Genomic DNA, 10,908 nt, shown 5'->3' with positions numbered 1-10,908 from the left:
CCATATGGGTGTCAAGGAAACCCCTCTGAAGAAATGTGTGTAAACTGAGATCTCTAAAAATTAGTGCCATTTAGGTGAAAAGAAGAGGCAGATCTCATTACAAGTTAAGGAAATAGCCTATGAAAATACCCTGAGACAGAAAAAGGAAACTGAGACCAGTATGGCTGGGGCATAAAATAGTCCTAGCTGGTGTACTGCAGACACTTCCTTTAAAGTCAGTAGCAAGGAAAATAAATAAATAAATGAATAAAATCCCATTAGCAACAATTATTTAATACTGGCTTGAATTTTTAGCCAGTACAATAATAAGGCAGAAATCCAAAATGTGATGTATACTATTGTACACAAAGAGTCAAGATTATTTTTATTTTCAGATAATACTATTGTCCAACTAAAAATGAAAGAAAAGCAAGTGACAAGGAAAAGATTAAAACTAATAAGTGAGATTAGTCAGATATATGACTAGCAAAATAAGTATGCAAAATTAGAGTTTTTCTATATACATGCAATAACCAATTAAAAATATAATGCAAAGATGCCATTCAGAATACAAAAAAATATAAAATGCATAGGAATAAATGTATTATGAAATGCACTAAAGTCTTAAATGAAGAATATAATGAAATTTTATTGAGTAACCTAAATATGATAGATATTGAAAAGATGTTTATTCCCCTCCCGATTAATTCATGTGTCAATTACATTGCCTATCAAATATGGGAGAACTTAACCGTGATATAAAAATAATTTTGAAATATTAACCATAAAAAATAGGAAAAACTTAAACTGCCAATTATTACAAATACCAAAAGAACTAGGAAATTGTGAGGTATTGACCCAAAAAGACACGATAGATTATTCTCATAAAATAGAAAATGCAGAAATATTCTTTCATGAGGTCCATATATGTGAGATGTAATAAAGGTAGTAACTTGATGATAAGAAATATCAAAGTCAGAGAGATTGAAAATGGCAGCAGAGTAAGTGGATGCTGCACGGGCATGTTCCCAGGAACAAACTGAAATTACAACTAAAATACAGAAAAACTTCCTGAATAATCAACAGAAATAACAAAGTTAAATTTGTTGGATATAAATTCACATCTCTACTTCATGCAAAACTGAAAATTTATTTCAACAGCAATGAAATAAATATGTGAAATGAAAAAAATATTAAATATAGGAGGCAATACAGATTAATAGCCATATCATCTTGACAGACATTAAGATAAACTCTCTAAACTTAAAAAAATCAAATGCTAAATAGAGCACTGACAAATTAAACTTCAGAACATTTTACCAATTTTATATATGTCAAAAGATTTATTTAAATTAAATAAATTTGAATAAAAGTTTACATATACAACAAAAATAGGCATTTTTGGAAATGAAAAATATAAAAATACCCCAATTTAAAAAAAGGGTATGAATAGGCAATGCACAAAACAATACATTGAAGTTGTCAACAAGCATATGAAAAATGAATCATACTGTGACTCAAATTAATCCCCCCAAAGCAAATTTGATATGGAATATTTAATTGCTGAAACAAAGTTTTTTTTCTTTTGTTTTTAAACAAGATGATGGCCATTTTGGCCATGAGGTCTGGGGTTTGCTGCCAGCCCAGTGCCAAGCATCTGGGAGCAGTAATGTGCAACTCGGCTTCTTCTTTTTTTAATATATATTTTTTATTGATTTCAGAGAGCCAGAAAGAGGAAGAGGGAAACATCAATGAAAGAGAATCATTAATCTGCTGCCTCCTGCATGCCCCACACTGGGGATTGAGCCCACAACCAAGGAATGTGTCCTGACTGGGATTCAAACCCTGACCTCTTGGTTCATAGGTTGATGCTCAACCACTAAGCCACACTGGCTGGGCTAAAGTGTGTGTGTGTGTGTGTGTGTGTTTTAATGCCAAGAACTGGTTCAATCTTAGTGTGACAGGAATCTTCACACACTACTCATAGGAATGCTCTGGTAAACCCTTTCTGAAAAATGCAGTAGACAGAATGACCCTCCAAAATAACCATGTCTTAATCCCCAGAACCTGTGACTTTGTTACCTTATGCATCAAAAAGGATTTTGAAGATGTGATTAAATTAAGTGTTTTAAAATGGGGAGATTACCCTGGATTATCCAGGTGGGCTCAATGTAATCACAAGGGTCCTTATAAGGCAAAGACCGGAGACAGGAAAGTTAGAGTTGGAGAAAAGAGATAGAATGCCAGAGGAAGCAGAAGTCAGAGATAAAGAGCTTGGAAGATGCTGGCTTTGGAGGTGGAGAAGGGGCCACAAATCAAAGAACACAGGTGGCTTGTAGAAGCTTGAAAAGGCTAAGAAACAAATTCACCCCTAAACCTCCATAGAAATGCTGCCTTGATGATCCCTTGAAGTTAGGGTTTCTGACCTCCAGAACTATATAATACATTCTTGTTGTTTTAAACCAAGTTTGTTGTAATTTATACAACAGCAATAGGAAATTCACACAAGAGCAATGGGATTGCTTAAAAATTATATCTGTTCTAGGACAACAAATCTACTTCTAGGAATTGATCCTAAAGACATTATCTGAGAGGATATAAACAGCTAACAAGTTCACTGCTACATTGTTTATAGTAGTCAACAACTGCAAGCCACCTAAATATTAAACTAAATAAATTATTGTATATCCACAACAAAAATGTTAAGCACAGCAGTCACAATTCAGATGCTAGAAAAATCCTATATAATAAAAGGCTAATATGCAAATCAACCAAACAGCGTAACAACCGGTCACTATGACGTGCACTGACCACCAGAGGGCAGACACTCAATGCAGGAGCTGTCCCCTGGTGGTCAGTGTACTCCCACAGGGGGGAGCGCCACTCAGGCAGAAGCCGGGCTCATGGCAGGGAGCGGGCCTAACCCATCAGTCGGACATCCCCCGAGGTGTCCTGGACTGCAAGAGGGCACAGGCCAGGCTGAGAGACCTCCCCGAGTGCATGAATTTCATGCATCAAGCCTCTCGTATCTAGATAAGTGGAAAAATTGTCACAAGGTTCTTTTTAAGATAATTTGCAAAACTACATTGTTTTGTGTTGATCTCGGTCTATTAATAGTGATGCTATTGGCTAAGAATCCCTGGGGACACTCACCTGGACCTAGCTGTGGGAAACTCCATAAACATCCCCCCAATGGGAGCTAATGTTGTGGCTGGACCAGCCCTTGTAGTTCTTCTGATTACAAAATGCGCCTCAGCAACAACCATTAGGGAACGTTGAAAAGACAAGGCTTACTTCTCACAGGTGTTGGAGGGTACATGGCATGAGGTTGTGGGTAAAGAGCAAGAAAAGTGCTGATTGACCAGGGGTTCTGCCTTTATTGGGTTGAGGGTGGGATCCCTGGGATTTTGAGGTTTTACACTTCATTGGTGAATTTAAAACATAAGAGCAGGAATTAAGGTGTAAGGGAAAAAAAGTTGACTGGAGTTACTCAAGTGCTCAGTTATCTAAGTCAACCAGGACTTTCAAAGAGGGACACTTGTACATGTTTTGCTAGTAGCAGTGTCATAAAACTGGCAATAAGTTTACTCCAGATGATTGTCTTTGAAATGGGCACCTCAGCAATCAAAAGCTTAATGTCAGGCACTTGCATTACAATAAAAAAAGTTTATTGTCACCCTGGCCAGGATGGCTCAGTTGGTTGAGTGTGTCCCATTCACCAAGAGATCACTGGTTTGACTCCCAGTCAAGGCACATGTCCAGGTTGTGGGCATGATCCCCAGTAAGGAACGTGCAGAAATCAGCTGATTGATATTTCTCTCTCTCTATTCTTTTTTGTCTCTCTCTAAAATAAATAAAAACATTATTTTTAAAAAAATAAGTTTGTCAGGCACCTATACTATGTACATACCTTATAGTACCATTTTTTTTAAAAGACACATATCTCTGATTAGGGCCCAGGCGGGGGTACGGAGGATGGACCGAGACCCACCCCTGTGCCTACTGCAGCCTTGTGGCCCATAGTTCCTTTCAAGGTGCATGAATTTGTGCACTGGGTCCCTAGTATAATTATATTTCTAAATATCAGTTCCAATTATTATACAGTGTAAAACAGCCTCAAGGTATAAGATAATTGTGTTTTCCTCCATGGTAAACAATCCCAGCCTCTCTAATAATTGGAGGCTTATTTAGAACTCTACCTGCATAAGCAGAACCTTCCAGTGGCACTTGCCTGGCGCTACTACCACCCCTTTCATGAGTGACATATTTCCCCAAGTTGGGAATTAATCATGAAAGTTAGCTGAGAACAGCAAATAATCAAGTGTAAGTTACTAGTCTTAACAGTATGTGTAAAAAGTTCTCTCCTTCAATTACTTTAAAGTACATCAGCTTTGTAAACAGCTCTTTTTCTTCCTTTAATACTCAAATGCCTTTTTTTCACCTCATGTTTGTGATTTGGATAGATCAGACTATAATCCGTTAAATAAGAAAAACAGTTAACTTCTAAACAACAGGGGTTTAAACTGCACGGGTTCACTTATATGTGGATTTTTTTTTCAATCAATATTATAAATATATTTTCTCCTCCTTATGTTTTTCTTAATGTTTTCTTTTCTCTAGCTTCCTTTATTGTAAGAATACAGTATATAATACATATAACATACAAACTATGTGTTAATTGTCTGTTACCTACTGTTTATCTTATCAGTAAGGCTTCCAGTAAACAGCAGCTTATTACTACTAGGTCAGTCTTTGGGAAGCTAAAAGTTACACATGGATTTTTGATTGCATGGGGGAGGGTTGGTGTCAGCTCCCCAATCTCTAAGTTGTGCAAGGCAAACTGTATATCTATATAAGCATAATCATGAACTTAAAACCAAAAGGAAAATGATGATGAATTAAAGAATTTAAAAATTTAAACCACACATCTCCTTTGACTCACTGGATTCTAAATCCCTCTCAAAATGATGTAATGCTCAAACTGAAGATTCATAAATAGAACAGAGTGGCAACACAATAATTCAAATAAAGGGGTAATACTTTTAAAGACATTTTAGCACTTTAAATCAATTGTGTTCCTGACACAGGAGCATAAAAGCTATAAAAAATGTTCTGAGTCCCAAATTAATTCTTGGCAACTGCCAATATTTTCGTCATTTGGTTTCCTTGAAAAAAAAAAAAAGAGCAACTTAAATAATGTTATCTAAGTTTGTTACAGAAATGCCTTTATTAAATTATTAATAAGTATCATACCCTTTCCTTTTAGTGGATGGAAGAGAATAGCATAATGGAAGAAATATTTAAAAGTGTGGTGCTTTTTATAAATTCCAAAGACATTGTCCATCGCACTTTAAAAGAGTGACTGTTAAGAAATATGTTATACCTCAATAAAAAATTGTTCATAATACTATTTAGTGTCCATTCTGAAAGGGAACTACATGACAGTTGCTTAACAAAAAATCTGGAAACTAATCCCTAAAAAATCTAAGAATGCAAAAATAATGTTAGGAAAACCTAGAGAAATATATCATTAATTTGTCCCTTAGCGTTTTCTCTCTTTTAAATGTCAGTTGTCACTTGATCATTGCTTAAGTGCTAGATCCCAATAATTTCATGTTTGAATTTTTTAAATGCTGATTTATTATGATAAATGCTTGACAGAACACAGAGATGTAGGACTGACAACAGCAAGATGTAGACTAGAACGCACCAGACTCTCCTTCCTGCAATGAGACACTGAATTAACAATACCACACCAATTCCTTCTCTTTTTGTTTAATATATTTTTATCAATTTCAGAGAGGAAGGGAGAGGACGAGGGAGAGAGAGATGGAAACATCAATGATGAGAGAGAATCATTGATTTGCTGCCTCCTGCATGCTCCCCATTGGGGAGCCCGCAACCTGGGCATGTGCTCTGGGACCCTTCAGTCCATAGGCTGATGCTCTATCCACTGAGCCAAACCTGCTAGGGCCACACCAATTCCATTTGTGGGAAATCCAGAAAACAGTTCAGAGGCTTCTGCACCACAGGTAAGTAAGAAATCAGCTGCATTGAAGCCAATAGTAAAAATTCATGGTACCCCTTCTCCATAGCACCTTCCCTGACACAGCATGATCAGGAGGAAGCTCCCAACTCCCAGTTTCTCCTGGGGAAAGGAAAAGTTGGAGCATGTGTCCAATATTCTGACTTTTCAAGATGCTGATGAGGAACTGGTTTCTGTCTGGTGTGTCTCAGAGGGCACACTTCCAATTTCATTTATGAGGCCAAGGACAAAAAAGTAAAACTGTAGGCCAATATCCTTGATGGCTATAGATGCAAAAAATCTCAACTAACTGGATCCAATAGCACATTAAAAGGATCATACACCATAAACAAGTAGGATTTATCCCTGGGGTGCAAGGATAGTTCAATATACAAAAATCAATTTATGTTATTCACTGCATTAACAGAACAAGGAGAAAATCACATACTCATATCAATAGAGAAAGAAAAAGTATTTGGCAAAATTTAACATACTTTTATGATTAAAAAAAAACACAACTCAGCAAACTAGGAAGAGAAAGAAATTACCTCAGCATAATAAAGGCCATATGTGGTAAGCCCAATCAGACTTTTGATTTCAAAGGGCTAAAATTTTCATATATGTGCACATTATTCTTCTTTATTTTGTAATATGCTTAATGTAAACTATCTGTGTGTTTATTTAAAAATTTTAAGTGTAATACAGTTATACACTGCACAATGATGTTTTGGTCCAGGACAGACAACATATACAACAATGGTTCCATAATATTGTAATAAAGGTGAAAAATTTCTATTGCCTAGTGATGTCATAGCTGCCCCAATGTTGTAGTGCAAAGGTTTCAAAAATCAACAAGGCTGTGATTAGGTGGCAAACACTTTAACCTAGATGTGGATGAAGATGACATTGAGAAGCTCCTAGAGGTGATTCCTGAGAAACTGACTAAGGAGGACCTGTTGGAGCTGGAACAGGAATACATAGAAGAGGCAAGAGAAAAGGAAACTGCAGGGAGAAGAACTCCCAAGAAAATCCACAGTGAAGGTTTTAGCAGAAGCTTTTAGCTTTTGCAGACTTCAACAAGCTCCTGAAAAGTTTTAAAACCAGTGACTCCAACACCAAAAGGTTTTCATTAATAGAGAGGAGTATTCATGGTGCCTTATCTGTGTACAAGCAAACGTACAATGAAAATAGAAACAAATCAAGCGGACCACCATAGAAATATTTCTGGAAAAAAAGTGACACTTCCTCAAGAAGAGCTTCAGGCAGGTCCTTCAGGAGGTATTCCAGAAAAAGGCATTGTTACCATAGGAGAGGACAGCTCCATGGGTGTTAGTATCCCTGAAGACCTTCCAGTGGGACAGGATGTGGAGGTGGAAGACAGGGATATTGATTATCCTGACCCTGTGTAGGCTTAGGCTAATGTTCATGAAAAGCCCTTTGTTTTTAACAAAAACATTTAAAAGGTTAAAAAAAATTTTAAGTAGAAAAAAGCTTATGGAATAAGGCTATAAAAAAAGAAAATATTTTTGTATAGGTGTATAATGTGTTTATATCTTAAGCTATGTGTTAGTATAAAACAACCAGGACAGCCTGTTGTGGCTCAGGGGTTGAGCATCAACCCAGGAACCAAGAGATCACCAGTTTGATTCCCAGTCAGGGTATATGCATGGGTTGTGGGCTCAATCCCCAGTAGGGTGCTTGCTGGAGGCAGTTGATTGATGATTCGCTCTCATCATGGATGTTTCTTTCTCTCTCTCCCTCTCCCTTTCTCTCTGAAATCTATAAAAATATAGTTAAAAAATAAAAATAAAAGAATCAGAAAGTCTAAAAAGTTTTTAAAGTAAAAAAGCTACAGTAAGCTAAGCTAAGGTTAACTTATTATTGAAGAACTAGAGGCCCAATGCACGAAATTCATGCAAGAGCAGGCCTTCCTTTCCCGCGGCTGCCGGCACTGGCTTCCCTCTGGCACCCAGGACCCGGGCTTCCCTAGCAGCCCCGGCTTCATCCGGAAGGTTATCTGGAAGGATGTCTGGTCTAATTAGCAGATTATGCTTTTATTATTATAGACTAGAGGCCCAGTGCACAAAAATTTGTGCACTGGGGTGGGGGGTCCCTCAGCCCAGCCTGCACCCTCTCACAGCCCAAGAGTCTTCAGGGGATATCCTACTGATGGCTTAGGCCCACTCCCTGAGGGGAGTGGGACTAAGCTACAGTCTGGCCTCCCTCTGCAGGAGGCGACCAGGCAGGCTGATCACAAGACAGCAGTGCCCCCCCCATTGCTGTTCTCTCCTTCTGCCCACTGGCAAGTGCCTTGGCTGGCCTGGTGCCATCTGTTCGCCATCCTCACCCCCTGCCGATTGGTCATTCTGCCATTTGGTTGATTTGCATATTACACTTTTATAGGATGTTAAAGATGTTTTCAGTGTCATTAGACTTCTAATAATTTTACTAAGGGCTTCCATGAACATAAGAGGTAAAAGCTATACTCTGGAGCAGATGTTACAGCTACACCCAAGTCTGAAGGCAGCGGAGCACAGAGACAAAGGACGTAGACTGTGAACTCAGCCTTGGTCCAAATCACTGCTACTCTGGCAAGTGTTTTAACGAATGTAAACCTCAGGTTCCCCAACCATAATATGGAGATAACAGTAGAGAATTATGAGATTAAACAAGAAAATACATATAAAGCACATCTAATAACATCTAAATACACAATAACTCAATATATGTTAGCTATCATTAATCAGTAGATTGACTACTGAATATGTCTTTGATGTTTACCATTAGTGACTAATTTAAATTAAAAAAAAACTAAAGCAGCACCAGTTTGACTTAATATGTTCTGGTTATTATATTTAAAGTGGAAATGACTTGATTATTTTTTCTGATTTCAAAAATACACCCACTGACATTTAAATCATAAAGAAAATTATAAAGAAAAAATCACTCAAATTTATATATGCAATGTTATATATTGTTATTGCTTTAATAATAATACTTCTTTTGAAAAGCAGGATCAATCTACCATCTGTTTATTTCTGTTTTTGAAATAGTTTAATTTTAGAGCTCTTGTTTCATGATCTCTATTCTATAAACTAGCCATAACAGGGACAAGGCAGCTCTCTGTTCTGGAATAACAGAAAGAGTAGAGGTGAAGCCTCTGGCATTATCCTGTCTGGGTTCAAATCCTAGCCTTACCACTCGCTAGACATATCATCAGCTTCCATATGTGTGACAAAAGAATTAAAGGAGTCTATATATAAAAGCCTAAGTGACCGTCCAACCCGTCAACCAGTTGCTATGATGCGCACTGACCTCCTTTGCTATGCAAGGGTGCATCAAAGCAACACTGACCACCAGGGGGCAGACACTCAATACACAGGATTGGGCTCCCTCCTGTCTGGATTGGGCCTGCAAGGATTGGGCCAAAACCAGCTCTCCGATGTCCCCTAAGGGGTCCCAGATTGTGAGAGGTTACAGGCCAGGCCGAAGGACCCCAATGGTGCACAAATCCATGCACCGGGCCTCTAGTCACTATATAAAATACTTAAATAGTGCCTAGTATGCAGTAAGCAGTGTGTAAGAGTTTATTATACACTAGAGGCCTGGTGCATGAATTCATGCATGGATGGGGTCCGACCAGCCTGCCCCAATTGGTGCCAATCGGGGGTAGGGCCAGTCAGGAGGCCTCAGGCGGCTGGCTGGCTGGCTCGCCCCACCACCTGATCAAACTCCCAGTCAAAGGGACAATTTGCATATTAGCTTTTATTTTATAGGATGGACACATAAAGGTACCTATGATATGCTGTTATATCAAGAAAAAACAGCTCGTAGAACCAGTTATGTATAATACCCCATTTGTATAAAAAGAAGAAAGTATATAATAACATATCTTTTTACATATAAGCATAAAATATTTAAAAGGCTATACATAAAACTGTTAATGTGATTATCACAGGGAGGCATTTTTCCTGGCTCTATAATGTTTCAGTTTTTTACAACCTTCATGTATATTATTATTAAATCAATTAAAATAGTTCAACTTAGGGAGAAACTAAGATGGCAGCATAGGTAAACACCGGGAAATCACCACCAAACCAACATTATAGAAATGCTGAAAGGTATTCTTTAAGAAGAGAAAGAAGAAAAAGGAACTCTTACCATTTGCCACAGCATGGATGGAACTAGAGAGTGGATAAATACCACATGATCTCACTCATTTGTGGAATATAATGAACAACATAAACTGATGAACAAAGGCTGATCCAGAGATGGAGAGGCATTGATTGGACTGTCGGGCGTGGGGGGGGTATGTGGTACATATGTAACATATGTAATATCTTAATCAATAAAAAACATTAAAAAATAAAAATAAAATATGCATATAAATTAAAAAAATAAAATAAAATAGTTCAACTTAAAAATATATTTTTGAGGTGAAGAAAATAAAAAGAGAAAGTATAGGAAAACAAAACTAGGTTTTAAGAAAGATGGCTATAGTTATTTTCCTTTGCTATGTAAGAAAAAGAGAACTTAGAGTTTATAGAATTACTAGTAAATGTAGTATTAGTGGAAGTATATTATAGTAAACCCAAAGTTATAACTTCCTTTTCTTATATAGACATCATTTATGTGATTTAAAGAAAAATATGCAAAAGGAAAAGACAACATTTCAGTACCTTTAAAATTGCTCATAAATACACCTGAGGTGTTAAATTTAACAGAAAGGTAGGCTGAAGCATAAACTACTAAGTAAAGATAAAACTATAACGTATTTCCGCTTTACTTTACTGGGGCAAGGATACCATATAAAGCTTGAAGTACCTTTAATGCCCAAATGATATATATTCTAATTTATATTAAAAAAAACTCTATAAAATTTTAAATTCTGATTGAGCTGTTAG

At 37.1% G+C, this 10,908-nt stretch overlaps 1 protein-coding gene across 1 annotated transcript in view; it reads left to right on the top strand.

Annotated features, from left to right (window-relative positions):
• Positions 1-7,185: 7,185 nt before the first annotated feature.
• Positions 7,186-10,908, top strand: part of LOC102760751 (GRIP1-associated protein 1-like) — an 11,230-nt gene continuing 7,507 nt past the window's right edge. Inside the window, 1 exon segment of the mRNA XM_015566188.1 lies at positions 7,186-7,374. Within this exon segment, the coding sequence (XP_015421674.1) occupies positions 7,186-7,374 (189 nt within the window).

This window comes from Myotis davidii, unplaced genomic scaffold, assembly GCF_000327345.1.
Source record: "Myotis davidii unplaced genomic scaffold, ASM32734v1 scaffold602, whole genome shotgun sequence".
NCBI lineage: Eukaryota > Metazoa > Chordata > Mammalia > Chiroptera > Vespertilionidae > Myotis > Myotis davidii.
Note: the sequence above shows the minus strand (reverse complement) of the source record. Positions and strands in the feature narration are given on the sequence as shown.